We start from the raw sequence: 20,906 nt of genomic DNA, 5'->3' as shown, positions 1-20,906 counted from the left end.
CTGAAGGGACTACAGCCTAAGGAGGAACTATGCCAGAGCAGGGGCACCTCTGAGGACCTGCAGCCTGTGGAGGACCCACATTGGAGCAGGTACACTCCTGAGAGGACTGCAGTGCGTGTGTCATGACTGAGCAGAGGAAACGAGAAGGAAAGAGCAGTAGAAGAAAAGAATAAGAAGTAATGAGTGGCAAAAGAAAGCACAACACACTGACCCCAACCTCCTGTGCTGCCTGTCACCTCACCAAAAGGATTGGGGGAAACTGAGCATAACATGCAGGGACAACAAGAGGAGAGAAGACTAGGAAAGGAGGAGAAAAGGTGTTGGACTGAAGCTGAGCCTGGGAAAGGGAAGGAAAGGTGTTTCCCTAAGGGTTTCTTAATTATTTGTCATCTTGGTTTTTCCTGAGTATCTGAATCAGTAATTAACAATTTGTGTTAACTGGTAACAAATTAAGAGAAATTCCTTGAGCTGAGATTGTTTTGCCCGTGATAGCAGGGATTAAGGTCCAGGCCTGAGCTGAACTGGAGCTCTTGGGCCCATGGGCAGAGCGTGGGTGGAGGTCCCACATCAGACCGGTCAGGGACCTTGAGGCATATTAGTGCCCTCAGGCCCTCACACCTTTTGCTTTTTTCCCTCATCCCGGGATTCTGAACTCCTCCGTTCTGTGGTCACTGTATCTAAGGCTACCCTCAGGCTTTACACACCTGACCAGTTCTTTCTTGTGAGTACTGTGTCCGGAAGAGAGTGCCTCCCCATATCCAGAAATCTCCTGGATTGCTTGTGCCCTGCTTGACAATGGAAGTGGTGCACACCTCCATACCTGCAGAATAGCTGATGTTGGAAGCAGGCTCCAGGGATGTTCAGACTGTCTTGGACCTGGCACCAGTCTCCAGAGGGACATGAGTCTGAGCTGTCCCAGCCTGACAGATTGGGCAAATTGCCCCCAAACCACCTGTCACTCCATTGATGAAAGAGCACTGAATGACTAGTGCAGGTGAGTCTATGTTGTCTTTGCGCTACACCATGTATTACTCTGAACAGGTCAAGAAGCCAGTGCTGGTGTCTCTGTTGAATTCTGGCTATCAAATCAGCAGCACTGTCTTTCCCTGTAAAACTTTTAGCAGCTACGCTGCTACCAGGCAATTTCATGTGGTATCAGACAGGTGCTGGCACCGAGCAAGGCCATGAGCTCTGTCTCGGGACTGTGCAAGGTGCTGAGCCAGGCCCTGCACAGGACGAGGGGCAGTGTCTTGGACTGCAAAATCTGGCCTCTTCAAAGGGGCTGTCACACCATCCTCCTTCCACACACACTTTGGCACTGAGTCTGGTGTCTGCTGGGTTCCGCCAGGCTGCCATAAAATCTCTGTAGCATTTTGTACATTAGCACAGCAGCCAGCAGTTTAAACAGGCCACTCGTTATTCTCAGTGCTTTGGTCAAACAGCAAGTTACCAGCACTGAGCTGTGAGCTGGCATTGCTTAAATCCTCACCAGAAAAGCTTGCTTTGCTTTATAGGCATAAAAAAAAAAAAAAAAATGCAGTTGTTGCGAGTGGTGTGGCTGTGGACGATAGTGGCTGAGGGCTGGCTGGTGACGTGGGGCAGCCAGCTTTGTCCAGCTGCCACTGCCTCAGCTTAACGTCTTCTTGCAGGAGCTCTGCAACCGGGTCCAAACTTAAATGATTGCATGGGTGTTTGGGCAATCCCGCTGCTGGCCAAATCTGTAGGCAGGTACACAAGGGCTAGCAGTGTCCAACGCCATGGCACAAGCCAGGAGCAGCCAGCCACCAGTGCAAGGGTCTTCCCCCCCAGGCAAGGGAAGCTGTCACAGACTGTGCATGCAGGTGCACACCTGCAGCCACAGCAGCAGTTCTGCAGCTGTGCCACAGAGGTGCATGTTAGCTGGAAGAGGCCAAAACATGCTTATCCATAGCTCAGTTACCAAGAGATACCCAGCAAAATCCAGCCTGTTCCCAAAGAAACCTACTGGAGAGTCAAAAAATGGGCCTATGAGGAATACAGCTTGTTGGGAGCAGCTTGCCAGTTCTTAGTGCACAACATACATCAATTTTATTCTTCAGGGAAAAAAGTGTTTCTGTAACCCATGTGTAGGGATAGCCTGTTGCTCGTACTGAAACAGGTTGCAAGCCTCTCAGCCAGCTCTATTTGCTATACACTCTTCTTGACTGTAAAAAATTATTGAAACACCCCTAGTTCAGAGTCTCACTAGGACACATAAGAGAGTCTGCCACAATGAGGCCCATTCTGGAAAGCCCCCTGGAAAGGAACATCAGGAAATAAAGGGTGAACTGCATGAGGAAAAAATATTTGGAAAGTTGTTTCAGAGAAGAAAAACCCCAAAGAAACAAACCCCAACCAACCAAGCAAATACCCAAACCAAAAACCTCCAGTAAATTTACATTAAAGTTGATAATTTCTAACCTGAATCACCATGTGTCTTTCCCATGATTGACAGACACAGATTGTGATTTTTCTCAGTATAAAACACTGAGCAGAGATGCTGTACTACTCTTGTTGAAGTGCAGGATGGTACAGAACCAATCTGTGAGCCACAGTGAGTTCTGAAGGTGTCACAGTGGGATCCTCTGCATGCCTGCAACTGGCAGCTGGCACTGCACTGGGATGTGCTCCTGCAGCTTCTCACATGCTGTGCTACTTACTCCGTGTGTCCCTGATTTATTCCTATTGTGATAGTACTTGCATAACACAGAGGAACAACAACCAACTCCTACAGTGGCATGCTGAGCATCTAGCCTGGAATATACTGGTTCAAGGGAGGGCTTCAGTTTGCATTAGATTATTACTGAAAACTGCTTTAAACATTAGAAATAAAAAAATTGCTCTTGTCCTGCTTCCCACCTACTCAGCCTTTTCCCCACATCGGTGATGAAGGAGGGCTAGAATCAGGGGCCCTTTTCACTGTGCAAGGAACTGAGCCTACAACAGACACAGGGGACGTGCTGTCACAGAGTAACTGGGATGCAATTTTAGTCAGGCCAGAACAGAAGCAGTTTATTACTACAGCTATGAGGGAGAGCACAGCGCAGTCGAGTGACAGACACTGACTGCTATTATGAAGTCTGCCCAAATGGGGGAGTTACAGAGTTTATATACCTTTAGGTTGTGCAATTCATTCTTCACCAAACTGTGTCAGATAAGCAGGATATTGTAAATAACAATAGCATTCTTCAGATAAGGAGGCTCTAGCCAGCGCACCCTTTAACAAATAATTCGCTTCTCTGTTAATTAAACTGGTGAGACCATTACCTGCAAATATTTCTTAACTAGTGAGGTGTTAACTGTTTTACTGCCACACTGGGGAGGCCTGACCAGCACAGGGACTCAAACCATCCAACAGCAGAGAGAACCAGCTAAACCAAACACTGGATGGAGGAACCTACCTTTAGCACTGACTGCAAAGCACACTGGAGGCCAGAGGCAAGCTGTGGGACTGGTCTTCCCCTCCCACCTGTATTTGTATGCTTATTTATACTCTCAGAGCAGTTAACAGGGAAAATGGAGTTCTCTTGAAAGTATTCTACTGCCAGTATCAAGCAGGACTATTCTGATTCGTTTGCTAGATTGAAAGGATTTCCCTAGCAGAACATTCCTCTGATGGTCTGCATGGATGAGGACCAAGACAGTTATTAACACAGTCTTTGTTAAGTGAAGCCTTTCAGTATTTTTCTCTTGCTCCAAGACAGGTTTTCCAGAATAATTTTTTCTCAGAAAATAATCTAATTTTTACACATCCTTTTTCAAGGATGTGTACCCCAGAAATGACACATCTCCCAACAGCATTCTTGGCACACAGAGGAAAACCAAGCGAGTAATCTCCTACTTTAGCAAGATCATCCTATATTTTCATTGAGTCAGCACACACTTCTCTTGTTTAATGGAACAGCTCACTACAGCCAAGCATGTGTCTGTGTGCAGGAACAGTCAGCAGTGTTCACTGTGATGGTCAAATGTTCCCAGGTCCCAGTCCTGAAATCTGCCCAGATAGACCAGGTTTATGTTACTCTACCTTGTGCTGCAAACACAGTTCATCCTGCAAGTGTGATACCGAAAAGCCGGTCGAAGAAACTCCCTAAGACTCGTTTTGGAGTTTTAGAAAGCAGGCATTCTTCATTGCAGCGCTGGATGCACGGGGGATAGTTCCACCTAGTGTGCATGCCACAGCTTTAGCACAAACAGGTTATATAGAATAACTAATTGCATATTAATCAGATTAGTATACATATACATAAAAGTAATTGCAACTAATTATCTTAGTACTGCCTACATCCGATCACACGCAATGAAGGATCCATTTGAGATGAAGGGCTGCTTTTGCGACCACCGACCCATTTGAAGTTCTTGCTGGCTGTCCTTGTAGTCTTTATTCTTGTCCTTGTTCTTTGATCTTGAACCTTAACGCAGTTTCAATCACATGTGGTCAGTTTCAGCGTTGTTCTCATCTAGTGTACAGGAACATCTAGTCATAAGAGCAAAGAACTGCAAAACTTATGAATAATTACTAGTTAATCACTTGACTAGACTTTGTAATTATCTCCCCGGTTACCCTTTGTCTATTGTTTCAACCATAATGTTAATATATGATCATTTATCAAATCTCACTTGCACAGTCACCTAGCAGCAAACCAGTTTTCTTAGAAGGTACAAAATATTAAAACCATAAAAGTTTGAACAAACTACACAAAATGTATGGACATATGCTATCAGTTCAGCCTGATCTTCCCTCATTTACCTACCCATCAACATCAGGATCACACAGGGCCTGGGCTCTCTCTGCAGATGAGAAAGGGGTAGGCAACAAGCTTGGCTGGTCTCTTACACACATCACATTAATTCTCTTTTCTCCATGTCACCAGGCATCTCGCAAAGAAGGTAGTGGAGTCCAGCCTCCTCAGGGGCATCTTTCTTTGTGGCAGGGAGACAGGCCAGTTGTCCACTGGTCTCTGAGAGCAGGACATTGTAATGAACATCAGGGACAGACCCCCTCCAAATCTGTAGGAGAGAGAGAGGATGATGAGACAGCTAATTAAGGTCCTTGATGTTTTGGCAGCTGCATTCCTCCCTGCTTTCTGTCTAGTCAAGAAGTTTCCCAGGTGCTTTCTCCCAGCCCATCCCTGCTAGCGAAGGAACTCTCCTGACCAGGACAAGAGGAAATCTGTTCAACGCTCAGAGTTAGGGAGGAGTAATCTGAGCTGAAGGTCTAGATTTTGACATGAAGGCGTTTTTTTAAGCCCATTTCCACCATGTCCTGGGGGTAGGTGTTAGGCAGGGTTTTTTTAAGTGATTCTTGAGGATGTGACATCTCCATGCTGGGTCCTTTCACTGTCACCCAACATGGTGGCCTGAGGAAGGGGACACAGGCAAAAGTACTTCAAAGGCTCATGGGACATACCTTCTGTGATGGGTTGACCCTGGCTGGATGCCAGGTGCCCACCAAAGCCGTTCTATCACTCCCCCATCCTCAGCTGGACAGGGGAGAGAAAAATATAACAAAAAGCTTGTGGGTTGAGATAAGGACAGGAGAGATCATTCACCAATTACCGTCATGGGCAAAACAGACTCAGTTTGGGGAAAATTAACTCAATTTATTACAAATCAACCAGAGTAAGGTAATGAGAAATAAAACCAAATCTCAGAACACCTTCCCTCCACCCCTCCCTTCTTCCTGGGCACAACTTCACTCCAGGATTTCTCTACCAAACCCCCCTAGTGGCACAGGGGGATGGGGATGGAGTTTACGGTCATCACACGTTATTTTCTGCCACTAATCCTCCTCAGGACGAGGGCTCATCACACACTTCCCCCGCTCCAGCGTGGGGTCCCACCCATGGGAGACAGTCCTCCATGAACATCTCCAACGTGGGTCCTTCCCACAGGCTGCAGTTCTTCACGAACTGCTCCAGCGTGTGTCCTTTCCACGGCGTGCAGTCCTTCAGGAGCACACTGCTCCAGTGTGAGTCCCCCACAGAGTCACAAGTCCTGCCAGAAAACCTGCTCCATGGGCTCCTCTCTCCACAGATCTGCAGGTCCTGCCAGGAGCCTGCTCCAGCTCAGGGTTCCCACGGGGTCACAGCCTCCTTCGGGCATCCATCTGCTCCAGCGTGGGGTCCTCCACGGGCTGCAGGTGGAGATCTGCTCCATCGTGGACCTCCATGGGCTGCAGGGGGACAGCCTGCCTCACCATGGTCTTCCCCACAGGCTGCAGGGGAATCTCTGCTCCGGTGCCTAGAGCATCTCCTCCCCCTCCTTCTTCACTGACCCAGCCAGGGTCAACCCATCACACCTTCACTCCACACACCCACAATCACAGGGCAAGTCCCCAAACCATAACAAGCGCAGGAGGCCTCATCCCCCACCTTTATCACATAAATATCTGCCCATCTGCAGCTCCTATATGCCAGAACCTGGCCCTTGGCCAGGGCCACAGCCTTGGTGCAGGTCTCAGGGCTGCATTACCACATTCAGCACTGCACCTCCTGGGACAGGACAGTTCAGGAACTGTTCCAGCACCATGAGCTCCACGGTGTGACTTTAGTCCCAGCCAGTGCTGGGACAGCTCCTGCAAACAGCTTCCAGAGCCCTCTCTGCCTCCAGATACATGAAGCCCTAATACCTGAAGTTGAATGATAAACCTGACCCCTAGCCTTTAACTGTACCCCAAACTTCAAATTCTAACTCTCTCTAAATCCTAATCCTAAATCTAACCCCTACCCCCAACCCAAACCAAACCCCTAATCCATAATCTGAATTTTAATTCCTAACCCTTAAACTACCAACATTAACCCAAATCCCAAACCTGAGCCCAAGTCCAAACCTAAAGCCCTAATTCTAACCCCAGCCTGAACCCTAACCCTTGACCCAATTCCAAATGATAACTTCAACACTTAACATCCTCACCATATTCCCTAATCCTAAACCCCTAACTCCAAACCCTCACCCTAACCCAGAGAAGTTGTAGAGTTCCCATCCTTGGAGGTATTTGAAAACCCTAACGTGCTGAATCCAAATCATAGCTCTAGATTCCATCCTCTCAATTCTTCTATTCTTCTATCAAAGAGAACAGTTCCAAGATATGTTTATTGTACATTTTTTTAATCTTAACTGTACAAAGAAAGCCAAGTAGGTCAGAAAACAATTATCTCCTCTTTACAGAGATTTCCTCTCCCTCTCCCCAGTCTCCTTCCCATAGCTTCTGACAAAGGCACATATACTGCCAAATCGGTCTCTCAAAGAACACTCTGGCTGCAGAGCCAAAAACCAGTGAAGTCATTCAGTAACAGAAGAACAGGAACATTAAGAACAAAACACACATCTGCAACTTAGTGTAGTGATAGCATGATGCGGTGGTTTTTTTTGTTTATTACAAATGTCATAACTGCATCTTAGCTAGGAAATGTTCCAGAATCATTAGCAATGACAACTAAGGAAGAATCAGTTTTCTGTAACATCTATTAAAACAAAATTAAAAATTAAACTCCACTTACAAATATTCAGGATTATTATTGAGAATGTACTGTGTACATGCCCTTCTCCTTTATGTACCTCAAGAAGATTCTGTACAGTGTGTATAGCAGCTTGCTGCAACACTGCTGGCAGCTACAACTTCTTGGTGATTTAATACATCGGCTGCACTTACAAAAATTCTTTACTTTCCTAAGAACTAAAAAGGGAGGTGGGGTGGGCTGGTGTATGTCAGATGATAATGAAAATGCAGTTTTACAAGTAACTGATCAAGGAAACAGCAGGAGACTGATGACTTGTAACAGGTACAGGACAGGTTCAACAGAGTCTTGAAAAAACCCCTCTGCCTTCCTCAGACCAAAGCAACAGCAGAGTACAACAGCATATACTCACTATAATCCTCTGGAGAACTGAGCAATGTTTGCCAATACCCAGGTTGTGACTCTTCTCAGAAGCTCTAAGACTGCAGAATGTGTACATGCCAATGGGACCTGAAGTATGAGCCCGCCTGGCAAAATGTTGGTGCCTGCTCTAAACATAATCACTCACACTCTCAAGATCCAGTGACAATACTGACTACATCTCCCTCAACTTAGATGAACGCCTAGACGCTTTGTTCGGTATACATACGCACATCACAGAAGCTTAAATATAAGCAAGGTTAAGTCCACTCTAAAGTATTCTTGTTACAGATCTACAAGTTCTTCCTCCTGCACAGGGAAAACATGCCCCACTATGGCATAGGCACTCTGCTGAACTTTTCCTGCATTCTTCTTACCTTCCGGTTCTCTCCAGATTCAAAGGAGCTTCTGATTGTGACCTTACCTAACGTCAGTGAACAAGAAACACTTTGCTCAGTTTCTATCTGTGCTACATCACTCTTCCCATCGTGTACATCATGTACAGAGTCATTTGTAGCAGCACTGATCTGGAGTATCAACTACACTCCAGTATTCACATGAACAGCAGAATTCACAAGTCACCTTGCTGTGTTGTTTCTTTTGCTTCTTAGATCTTCTCCCCAAGAATAAAAAGAAAGACCAATAAAGGATGTGTGAAGAAACAATATTAGGCTCATCTTCACATACTTCATTTATTCCATTGTATGAGAGGAGAGTAGTAGGACAATTAGTGTAAAAAGGATTTGATCTCTCAGGTAATTCTGCTTTGGGAAACTGAGCAGCGTATTTTCTCTAATTACAGAAGCTGCTTCTAAACTGTTGACTTGTTTGATAAAGAGTTCTTTGATCACAGAAAGCTGCAAACAGCAGCATTACTGACAGTGCAGCTGGGAACAGATTTGCCACTATTGGCCTTAAAGACTGATTTTTCTTTCAGTTCTTGAGATCTTCTGAATAAAGCTACTTCTGTAGAGACTACCAAATCCAGGCATATCTGGTATGGAAAAACATGCTGGTGTTTATGATCTAACACCATGACAAGAACAGTGGAAGTTACATTCTTTTGATACTTCTCTACATTGATAACAGTTTGAAGCTCTTCTTTTGTACACGTCAGAAATTTTCCACGCTCCATCATCCAGTTCTGCTACTGCTCTTCACAAACTTAGCATTACTTTTAGTCCATTGCAAAGTGACAATCTGGGACACAGAATAAGGAGGAAATTTGTGCCCTGAAACCTGGCCTTTAAATTTTAGGAACTCAAGTCAAATACTGCCACCCAGATCCAGTTTTTCTGAACCAGCCTTGCATGTATGTGGCTGAGCTTCAATATTTGTACAGAAACATGCACTCAGATACACAAATATAGCAGTGTCTTTCTGTTCCTACTTCCATATGTGTGTTTATGGCAATTCTGTTTGTTTTAAAAAATGCTGTCTCTCCTTTCTGGTGTGTGTACACCGTTCAGTCTACTGGCACAGTGTCTTCTCCTAGTTTGACTTATACACTATGCCGACGGTTGTTGATCATGGCCACAATGTGTGACAGGTCCAAGCTTTTCATCATCACCTCCATGAATTCCTTGTCTTTCCTTGCTCCCTCCACAAATTCATCCAGAGAAAGTTCACCTGTGCCAGACACAGACAGAAGGCATCAGAATCATGCAAATCCACATTTAAACAAGAAAAGGAGTACAGTAATCTAACTTTAGAGACCACTTACTACACATGCACTGTTCTAAAGCACCAAGAGGCCTCAGAGAGTCTTTTTAAGCTTATATGAAACTTCCCTGATATCCAGGCAACTCCAGCTTCCTTTTTTCTTTTTTTTTTTTTTTCCCCACACAAGGGGAAAGGTACATAGGAAAGAACAGAGGAAGTGCATAGCTAAGGAGTGGGATCATAGATTCTTATAAATAAGGCTGGATTAGCCGCCTCCTTTTTGTCCTAATTTGTCATAGTCCTAATCTGCCCCATACTTGCTGGTTTTCATGTTTAAAAGAAGTGACAGAAGGAAGATGTGACAGGCAGAAATAGGTTTCCTGTGCTAGGCCAAAAAGTCCTTGTGCAGGGAAGCAGCTTGGCAGAGTTCTTCTGGAATAACAAAAGGGCACATCAGAAGGTAATGAGCACATGAAGTAGCAAGGAAACAAATATCTGTCAGGGACATACAGTGACTACAGTGGCATTGACCAGCTTTTGACTTACTGGTCCATAGCATTTCATGTGCTTGCTGTACTGCCTGTAGAGACCCAGTGAAGAAATTTGGAACTTCAACATTAAATTCCAGTTCTTCCTTTCCCTGCTGCTGAAATATTTAGGAGCACCTGGGGTCATCTGTTAATATTTCCCACTTCTAACTGACATAAGCTACACAGCAACATACTAAAAGGCAAACTCCTCCCTGCCAATTCCACCCCACCCCCCCAACCCCCCCCACCAAAGTCGTGGACAGAACACAGGTGAGACTTAGTACAGGGAACAAATCCTGTCATATTGATTATGTATGATGCAAGGAGAAAAATGCCTTAGCAAAATTCACTTAGAGTACATTACTGGATGAGAATTCATCTAACAAGCAAATATAAAATAAAGAGGCATAAAGTTCAATCAAGAAAGGAAGACATGGATATCTCTCTATAGCACAGAGACTACCTGAGTTGTATGACTAAGACAGGAATCTTACCATCTCCATTCACATCAATTTTGTTGAAAACTCGGTTGGTGAACTCTTCTGCACTAGTTTCATGGTCACCACCATTAATAGCTCGAATAGCCTAGAAGAAAAGAGCAAGAATAGGAAGCTGCCTAATGGATCCCAAAACAATAGACTGATTCCACTGCAGCCTGTCAGTGTAGATTCAGAACAAGACAATCATGCCTGGTACCTTCCCCATACAAAACGAACCAACATCAATAGGAAAACACAGCAGAAATCATCAGGCCTTACAGCTGGCACTGAAGGCTGCAAAGGGAGCATGGGTTTGGAGCACAGAACGAGCAGTGAAACTCAGATGATCATCCTAATTCTGCTTAGGTGGAGGTTAAGCACTGCAGAAATGGCAGAATCATGATCCACTTAACTGATCCACTTTCTATTACCCTCTGGTCCACCAAGCCCAACAAGCACTGTCCAACACCCTTGGCATCTGACATTATGAAATTCCTTTCCTATATGTTATGGTCATTTATTTCTATTCTTGCTCTCCCTATTTCCATTTTTATACTGCTTCCTGTATATCCTGCTTCTCCCTAAAGCTCAGTGGAAATTATTTTTCAGCTTGAGAAAGTTTAAGCATTATTCACCACTGTTTACTACAATTCATTTTATTCATAACCATATAGTGCAGGGTTCTCTTTTCTTTCCATGACTAATTGTTTCCTTTGTTTAAGGATGTCCACAAAATATGTGATTCCAGAGCCTTTATATTGACTGTAAGACTATTCACTTTCTAGTTTTTACCTTCTGATATTTGGTAAGTTTCTCCATTCTTTTTCAAATGCCATTTTACTAAAACTAAGTATCACCTCAGCAATTTCCTAAGGCTGCCAAGAAAGACACTGAACTACATCCACAAAATTCCAAGGGCAGTAAATTGGTTGCCATCAATCATCGCCCACAAGACTTGTTTCTCAAGAACTCTGTGTTAAACAATTACTATCTGTTGCTTCACTGTGATGTCTGAGTATGTCTAGTGCAAGTTATTGGTAGGAAGCTGTATATTATTACAGTTACTGATATGGCTTGGTCTCTTCAATACCCAGCACTAAGATTCATACCCAGGTGAGAATGCATTATTAACATCTTATTAGTGGTTTTATTTGTGGACAGCTCAGGCTTCAAATCTTTATCAAATGCATTTTCTGACTTTTCTTATTCAGAAATGTAAATTATTTAGGATCATTGAATCTTTCCTGCATCTTTCTAGTTTCCCAGTCTTTACAGAATAATCTGAACTTCCAGCATAATTCATTCTGAGCTATTCATAAGATCATGTTTACGCCTGCAATTCCAACACCTTCCATAATAGCTATTTGCATACAATCTTTTCTATTGACAGTCATTCTTCTTCAAACTATTTGCTAGAGTCAGAAATGTTTTATTATATTGATGTTTAGGAGCTGGTTCTAGAAAGCAAACTGGACTAACTCTCCAACTACTATTCATATGGGGAAAAGGACATAGGAAGGACACATTGCAGAGAGTGCAACTGACAGTCATGGAGTCTGAAATCTTGGAAAGTGCAATTTAGGTCCTAGGCAGCTAAAACAATTTTATGGAGTTAGCTATGCTGTTACATATGCTGTGGTGGTAAAGAAGAGTCTGTCAAGTCTGCTTACTGGACCATGAGATCGTGAGGAATTCTGCTAAAAGAAAGAATACTTTTAAAGAAGGTCTCATCCATGATCATCCATATGGGGAATAGCGAAAATCTTACTTGTGTGGTGCATTTGTCTTTAAGGAAAGAAGAAAGAACACAGACCCCTGGAGACTCACCTTAATGATGTTGAGCAATTCATGTCGATCAATACAGCCATTGCCATCTACATCATAGAGCTTGAAATACCACCGCAATTTCTGCTCCATCTTCCCACGGAGAACAAGGCTGAGGGCAGCCACATACTCCATGAAGTCAATATATCCATCCTGTGGGAAAACAAAAACCAAATTGTGACAGGAACAAACTGAGGGAATTGTAGCTCTGGAGCTGTTTTATCTTATTGTTCTTTAGATTCACAGCTAGAAGAGAAAGAAAAACAAATGGCACAGAGACTTGGACTTCTCTGGCCACCTTCAAGATCTCCTAAATACCTGGATTCCTGAAGTTATGATCTATTACATGTCTAGGCTATTCTGTGCTCACCACCTGCAGAGATGGAACCTGTCACTCCTCATGGCCAGGATGAACAGACCCCTCTCTGTCCACCAGGGCTGACTGCCTATGGCCTGCTGGGAGAGAAAATTGATCCAGACCCCTGGCTGCAAGAGAAGTGGAAGGTAATTCTACCTTGGGTTTTCTGTACTAGTCTGCTTTGTCTTTGTGGGAAACTACTGCTATTTCAGTAAGCTGTAGATCTCCTCTCCATTCTCTGACCAAAAAAAGTGACTGAAGATTTTTTTTTTTTTTAAATACATAAAACATGATTTGACAGCTGGAAAAATTGTTCTGTATTTAGGTTTTCAAACACTCCATTTCTTGAACCTACAAAGAAACTCAAAAAGCTCTTGGTTCCTCTGCAAGAGAAATGCCAGACAGTAAAGGTTCATAATCCCTAGATTTAACACTGACTAAAATTTGAAGTAGTTAAAAAGAAACAACAAATAAAGTGTGTATCTCTGTCAAAGATTCTGAATAACTACTTCAACAAATTACAGAGCAAAACCCATGAAACTTTCATTTATTGAGGTATTTAAACAAAGTCAGATGCCTTTCTGGAATGGATGATAAATATATGTAAAAGCCAAATGTAGATAGACTAGCAGAGCACTACTGTTTTACAGCAAGGATCACAACATTTTAAAATATTCATTCAGGATCATTGTAGTATTCCCCTTATGTGAGTTTTTCATAACTTCATTGAGCAAAGTCACAGAAAACAAGATAACCAGCTCTAAAGGTGGGAAGGAGGGCATGATTGCAATTTATAAAATAACTCTATTGAAAATTTATTCTCTTTCCTCAGCAGAGTTCTCAGAATCTGAAGGTCCAGAGGGCAAATGATTCCATTCATCATCAGTGTCTGTATTACTACAGGGTGCTTCTTCCTCTGGGTGCTCTTGTTCCTTGCCTTTGTTTATAAAAGGATCTTAGATTAAGTGGCTAACTATTAACAGGCTAAGATTAACTGGTGTAGGTCCAACTCCACTAGCTGCCACACTCTTACTTCATTCCCCTTGAGATGACTATCACTTTATTTAGAAGATAGCTTTTTATCTTTGTATGACCAAACTTGATTTTGAGAGTCTTCTTAAAACACTGTTTACCACATAACATGGGGCTTACAGGAGAACTTGGGAGTGCGTAACATCCTTGAACAAATTTTATGTCATTAAACATCTCAAGAAATGACAGAGGTAAAGGGAAAGACTGGTGCAAGAACTGTAAATGTGATGGTTTAGTTTATAAAACTGCTTCTCATCACTATCCTCATCCTGGGTCCAGAGAACTTCAGAAGGAGAAAGGATATTCTTTGAGATTTGTGGTCATTTCCAGTCATTACCTCCACCACAAGACCTCAGCTACCCTTATGGAGCCTAGCTGCTTCTCTTTTACCTTCAAGTACTTTGTAATAGTCCTTATCATTCCTTAACTCCTTATGCCTTCTCACATATTGTCCAAACCAATGTTCTTTGCTCAGTCCCTAGATTTTCCTTCTTCAAAACTGACGCCGTGATTTCCTACCTGTTTCACATGTATCTGTGACTAGTTCCTCTCTAACTTACAGACATTTGCTCCAGTCATTTCAGAACCTTGGAGCAGAGAGCAAAGCTGAATTTTCCCAGGCTGCCATAAAACCAAATTTCTCTATCATTGAGATTACAGACCTGCAAGCATAGGCTTAATTTTATATGGATAAAAAACAGGCAAAAGTGAGGGGCATTGCATGCTTAAAGGAATTATGGGGGCTACTGTTTCCTACCTTAGAAACAGCCACTGATTGCCTGTCACAGTGAGGAATACTACTACCTGCTAGCTACTGCTGTATGCTATACCTCCTAGAACTGAGGAGAACCACATAGATCATCTGCCCATGCAGTATTTATTTCAGCTGCCAAATACCTGGAAATTATTTCCTCTGTGAATGCTATAATGATTTCTATTGTGTTTGATTCCTGTAGTCTCTACTATGTAATACAGATATCTTTTTTAATAATAAGAATAAGAACATATAAGAATAGGAATGAAATCCTTTCATTAGTATTTTGCTAGTCAAACAAGGCCAAGACGATTAATACACAATAATGAATTCTGAAAAGTCAAAGATGAACTTGCACAAGGTAATTAGATAATAAGGTGTTGTTACCCATGGTTATGTTATCTATGTCATTATCTATGCACATTAATTTGCTCCTTGCATTTAGCTACTTTACGTTAGTGTCCCTCAGCAGCTTTCAACACCAATGTTTGTAAGAGAAAACCAAGGACTCTAAAAGTGCAGGAGTTGGTTCACTTTTAAGCAGTATGAGACAGTTAATTTCCTTGCCAGAGAACTCACCTTGTTCATATCAAACGTGCGGAACATCTGCTCAATGTATTCACTGGCCTCCGGATCCAGCCCTCGAAGCCCAAAGAACTGTTTAAATTCATACTCTGTCAGCTGTCCAGAAGGACACTCCGTCATGAACTTTTTGTACCAGTGGTGGATCTCGATAGCCTGCAGATCATCCACTGTGGAGCTGCTATTGTTCCCCATGCGTATGTGTGGTCAGAAGAATGATGCTATAGGAATGATCTTCTTCCTCCTGTTGCTTTCACAGCACTGCCTGTCTGCTCCTGTCCACGTTTGACATTACTGTCAGCTAAGTGAGGGATCTAACTTTCCAGAAGCCAATTATAAATGTTAATCTGCTTAGAGGCTGATTTGCAAACCTGAGAGTTTCAATGATACAGTCTTCTTAGAATGGAAAGGAGGTGCAAAATAATCTAGCAAATCACCACTATTTCAGAAGCCAAATCAGAAAGGGTGAGAAGGTTAATCAGACACTGGCATTAGGAGCTATACTGGTTTGGTATACCCTAGGACACTACCCTATTTTTACCCTTGATATAATTATACATGAAGATAAGAGGAAAAGGCTACAAGATGTGGGATTTGAGGTGAAGTAAAGGCCTGCTCCTCTAACTGGATTTGAGAGTCTGTTTTCTCAAATACAAATGTTGGATAACTTAGCGTATAGGACCAGAAAGTGTTACAGAAGTAGCCCATCATAAATGTTAGGTTATGTGGAAAAAAACTCATCTCCACACACACAAGGCAGATGAGGGAACCCAAATATTCCCCTGACCTGGCTAATCCCAGAACCACCACAGAAGTGCAATCAACCCATAAAAGGCTCATCTGTACAAACAGGAAGGAGCAAAAAGAGACAACCACAGGCTGGGGAACCCAAATAACCCAGTAAAAGAAATTAAGCCCCTGTCTCAGCTCCTTCTAAGGCTGTCATAGGGGAGCCATCAGCCCCATGGGCCTGGAGGTGACACCCATCCCAATGAGTCAATGGGAGAGGTTGTCAAAGTACCCTACAGACTGAGTGGGGTTACTGCCTGGGGAAAACATTGTGGGGTGCAGGGAAAGAGCAGTTGGGGATTGCACAAGACTTATAATGGGATGTTTAGGGGAGGAACCAAAGGTGGGGAAAGGGATGGGTCTAGGTGGTTTAGGGATGACAAGCATGGGAAAATGGAGAGAAAGGGGATGCAAGGGGCTGGTTGCATGTAAAATGATTGCTGGTCAGTATGAGTGTCTAGCCATGCCCGATCACCATGGTCTTTCCTGTCTTCTAACAGTTCTAATTCTTCTTCTGGCTGTGCAGCTCCATTCTGTGTGCATGTGTTTGCATGGGGATTTAAGTGCCCACAACTGGAGTGGGGACCATGGGTCACAGGAGCCTGCATGTATTTGGTGTCAGCAACTGGAATCGGTGAGGATCTAAGTGCCAGCAACTGGTGTCAGACCACGGATCACATGGTCCCGCATGTCTTGGGTGCTAGCAACTGGAGCGAGTGAAAGTGTGTATGTCAGTATATGATCACTAGTGACTATCAAGCCAGACTACCCAGCAAATAGGTTACGTGGTTTGGGAACCAGGTGTGTGTATGTCTCTATTAGTGAGAGAGCTGGAGGAGTTGACTATCGGAAGGACCAGGGGTCCAGCCCAACTGCTGGAGAGACTGTAAGGTGTGGGGTTGAGGGAGACCCACTTGTCTGTGTGTGTTTCTCTGTGCCGGAGACAGAGTAAGACAAAGCAGGGATCCTGAGAGCCTCATCACAGTTACTGAAGGGACCCACAGTGTACATGTCTGTGTCTGCTTTGGTGCATGCAAGGGGATCTGTACCAGCAACTGTAGTGGGGCCATGGCCCTTGGGGGTCTGGCATGTCCAGGTGCCAGCAGCTGGGCAGACTGGACATCCAGAGCCAGCTACTGAGTAGATCAAGTGTCTAAGTCCAGCTACTGGAGCTACCTGCATTGTGCATATATGTATATCTCCCACCGATGGATCTTCATCCTTATCTGCCAGAGATGGGGACAGGATGCAGTCACCAGTGCTGTTTGTGTGCATGCTGGGTGCTGCCGTCTGTATTGCTGGCTGGGTGCATATGTATATATGTGTTGTATACATGTGTTTGTGCGTCTACTAAGAATATATTCTCAGCTTTGCAACTGGTTGGACCTGGGAGCATGGAGCTCTTCCCCAGCCTGGGGTCCCTCCCATAGGAGACAGTCCTCCATGAACTCCCCTGGCATGGCTCCTTTCCACAGGCTGCAGTCCTTCAGACACAGACTGCTCCAGCACGGGCTTTCCCATGGAGTCACAGCCATCTTCGGGGCATCCACCTGCTCTGGGATAGGGTCCTCCGCAGGCTGCAGGTGGGCATCTCCTCCACCACTCACCTCCATGGGCTGCAGGGGGACAGCCTGACATCTCACCATGGGCTGCAGAGGCATCCCCTCCTCTGGCGCACCTCCTCCCCCTCCTTCTTCACTGACCTTGGTATCTGCACAGGGGTTTCTCTCACATCCCACTCCTCTCTCCACTGCAGGTTTCCCTTCTTAAATACGTTCTCCCAGAGGTGCTACCACCATCGGTGACGGGCTTGGCCTTGGCCAGTGGCAGGTCTGAGTTCGAGCCAGGGGAGCTTCGAGGAGCTTCTCACAGGAGCCGGCCCTGCAGCCCCTCCCCCACTACTAAAACCCCACCACACAAACCCAAAACAAGCAGATGAATCAGAGTCAATCACCATCTTTACTTAGGAATAGCTGTCATTCACAAACCTGTATCTGTTAAAACACAGTAATAGTTTATTTTTGTAGCATAACTTACAAAAAAAAATCCAAACCCATAAACATTTTATAATAAAATAAAGACAAGCAATTTTAGATGCTGAAACAATGAACAGTGCTAAACAGTGCATGTACTTATCTTTTGTGGCCAGCATCATATAACAATGTAAGTAGTACTGCCTCAAATTCACTTTCTCCAGAGCATATTAAGTCAATGCACCAAGACTATGTATCACAAATGCTTCAGTTACTTATACTGTAGATAAACATTATTAAGACCATTAAAAAATTGTTTGTGTTAATGAAACATAGTGAGATACTAGTGTAACTGAGCCTTGAAAATTATCACCATTAATCCATTTAAGAGGGACAGTATGTAAAGGAGATGGAGTATTTCTATCATCTCTGTTAGACACCATTACTAAACATTCTTAAACTAAGACCTCAGAGTTACGTTCAAAATCTTGTTTATAGACAAAGAGGAAGTATACCTTACACATAGAATCATAGATAGAATGGTTTGGCCCCCTTTAAGTACTGAAAAGCCACTATAAGGTCTCCCCAGAGCCTTCTCCTCTCCAGGCTGAACAACCCCAACTCTCTCAGCCTGTCCTCACAGGGGAGGTGCTCCAGCCCTCTGATCATCTTCATGGCCCTCCTCTGGGCTCGCTCCAACAGGTCCATGGCTTTTTGATGTTGGGGGCCCCAGAGCTGAATGCAGTACTGCAGGGGGGTCTCACCAGAGTGGAGTAGAGGGACAGAATCACCTCCCTTGACCTGCTGGCCATGCTCCTTTTGATGCAGCCCAGGGTACGGTTGGCTTTCTGGGCTGCAAGTGCATGTTGCTGGCCCATATTCAGTATTTCATTCACCAACACCTCCAAGTCCTTCTCCACAGGGCTGCTCTCAATCCACTCATCGTCCAGCCTGTGTTTGTGCTTGGGATTGCCCCGATCCATGTGCAGGACCTTGCACTTGGCCTTGTTGAACTTCATGAGGTCTGCATGGACCCAACTCTCTAGCCTGTCAAGGTCCCTCTGGATGGTATCCCTTCCTTCTAGAGTACCACACTTAGTTTCTATGATTTTTCTGGTGTTACACTCATCTGACTGCTGCTCCTCTGGATATTAAAATCTGTGGTTCACTCTGATGTTTGTGGTGGAGAGGTGTCATGGCAAGTTGTCAGCATCTGGAGTCCTTCACTGGGAGGAATGTGCTGTTCTTGTTAATGGTTTCCTCATCCTCTCTTCTTTTGTTTTCCCTTTCTTCTCTTTCCTTCCACTTAGGCTCATGTATATATGTTTGCATATATTTTGTTTATATTTATACATAAATTTATACCTTTCTCTTTCATTTTACATTTACATTTGAATTTACTCTATATGGTGCCCTGTACATAGCTCTAAGCTATTTTTACTTTGTTACCCCTAAAACCGGTTTTGTCCAGCGCTGGGTCTGCATTTTTTAAACTAATCATTAGTTAGATATTTATAGCCTTGAGGTCTCCAGCACAAAGCCTGTGCCCCATCTCTTTTATCATTCCATTTCTGTTCTCCTCTATGCCAAATCCTGCGTCTCCACTTCTCAAGACCTCAGCTGTTTTACCAGGCCTGTATTTCTCTACTCTACATCATTGTGTTAGAGTTGTAAATATCTCATTTTACCTAGAATAACTGCTTGTTAATACTACTAAAACCGTGGTTGTACCACACAAGGATAAATAAGTAAAATAAATTAGCCATAGACACCTGATAATTAGAGAAACCGCTCTCACAGCTAAGCCAAGTGAACCAAAACTGCAGGCAGGTCATGAAAAATCCAGAGCAGGCCTGGCAAGCCTTAGTCCTGAGGCCTTGCGAACTCAGTGCAGAGCCTATGGCAATACCCAATGACTACAAGGACTACACAGTCACACTGGAAACAGGAATACGAGTGCATTTGAATGTATATGCTAACACATGATGGAGACAGCTGGGAGGCGAGGGAGATTGCGGTTCTTAGACTTCGTGGAATCTTCATGAACTTCATGAAGTTCAAAAAAGCCAAGGCAATGCCCCTGGATTGGGGCAATACAGACTAGGAGGTGACCGGATGGAGAACAGCCCTGTGGAGAAGGACCTGGGGGTACTGGTGGATGAAAAACTCAATATAAACCAGCAAGGTGTGCTCACAGCACAGAAAGCCAACCATATCCTGGGCCGCATCACAAGAAGCGTGGCCAGCAACTCAAGGGAGGCGATTCGGCCCCTCTTCTCTGCTCTGGTGAGACCCCACCTGGAGCACTGCATCCAGCTCTGGGGTCTTCAGTATAAGACAGACATGGACCTGTTGGAGCAGGTTGAGGGGGCCATGGACATGACCGCAGGGCTGGGACACCTCTCCCGTGAGGAAAAGCTGAGAGCCCAGAGAAGGCTCCAGGGACCTTACTGCAGCCTTTAGAAATTGATATATGGAAATTGATATATGAAGGGGGCTTATAAGAAAGACAGAGAAAGACTTTTTACATGGGCCTGTAGTGACAGGACAAGGGGCACCGGTTTTCAACTGAATGAGGGCAGGTTTAGATTGGCCATCTCTAGAAGTGCTCAAGCTCAGGTTGGACGGGGCTCTGAGCAACCTGATCTAGTGGAAGATGGCCCTGCCCGGGGCAAGGGGGTCGGACCAGGTGAGCGTTCAACCTCCCTCCCCACCCGAACCAGCCCTGGACTTAACATCGCGCAGTGGGGCACCCCGCGCACGCACAACACAAACACACCACCCCAGCCACCGTCTCGCCACACCCCTAACTGTGCTCCGAGAGCCTTGGCTGATTGGTTGCTTCCTTGTTAGTGGGCGTATCCCCAAGCCCTATTGGGGATTGGTGATTTTGTGCCATGTTGCAGGATAACCATGGCGTCGAGGCGGCTGCTTCGCCGCAATTAGCTGATGATCATGTCGATCATCCTGTCTCCGTAGCTGACCGGCTATGCTCCTGCTGGGAGGCGGGGCCGCGCTGGAGGCG

General features: G+C 44.5%; 1 protein-coding gene across 1 annotated transcript; it reads right to left on the bottom strand.

Annotated features, from left to right (window-relative positions):
* Nucleotides 1–7,381: 7,381 nt before the first annotated feature.
* Nucleotides 7,382–15,420, bottom strand: LOC126044512 (guanylyl cyclase-activating protein 1-like). The gene is made up of 4 exons (XM_049814270.1): nt 15,117–15,420; nt 12,397–12,546; nt 10,585–10,675; nt 7,382–9,527 (listed from the first exon to the last, which is right to left on the bottom strand). The coding sequence occupies exons 1-4, from the start codon at nt 15,312–15,314 to the stop codon at nt 9,400–9,402; spliced, it is 567 nt and encodes a 188-aa protein (XP_049670227.1). The 5' UTR covers nt 15,315–15,420; the 3' UTR covers nt 7,382–9,399.
* Nucleotides 15,421–20,906: the final 5,486 nt, after the last annotated feature.

The sequence above is a fragment of the Accipiter gentilis genome, chromosome 11 (genome assembly GCF_929443795.1).
Source record: "Accipiter gentilis chromosome 11, bAccGen1.1, whole genome shotgun sequence".
In the NCBI taxonomy this organism is placed as follows: domain Eukaryota; kingdom Metazoa; phylum Chordata; class Aves; order Accipitriformes; family Accipitridae; genus Astur; species Astur gentilis.
The sequence above is the reverse complement of the archived record's forward strand: the minus strand, read 5'-3'. Positions and strand labels throughout refer to the sequence as shown.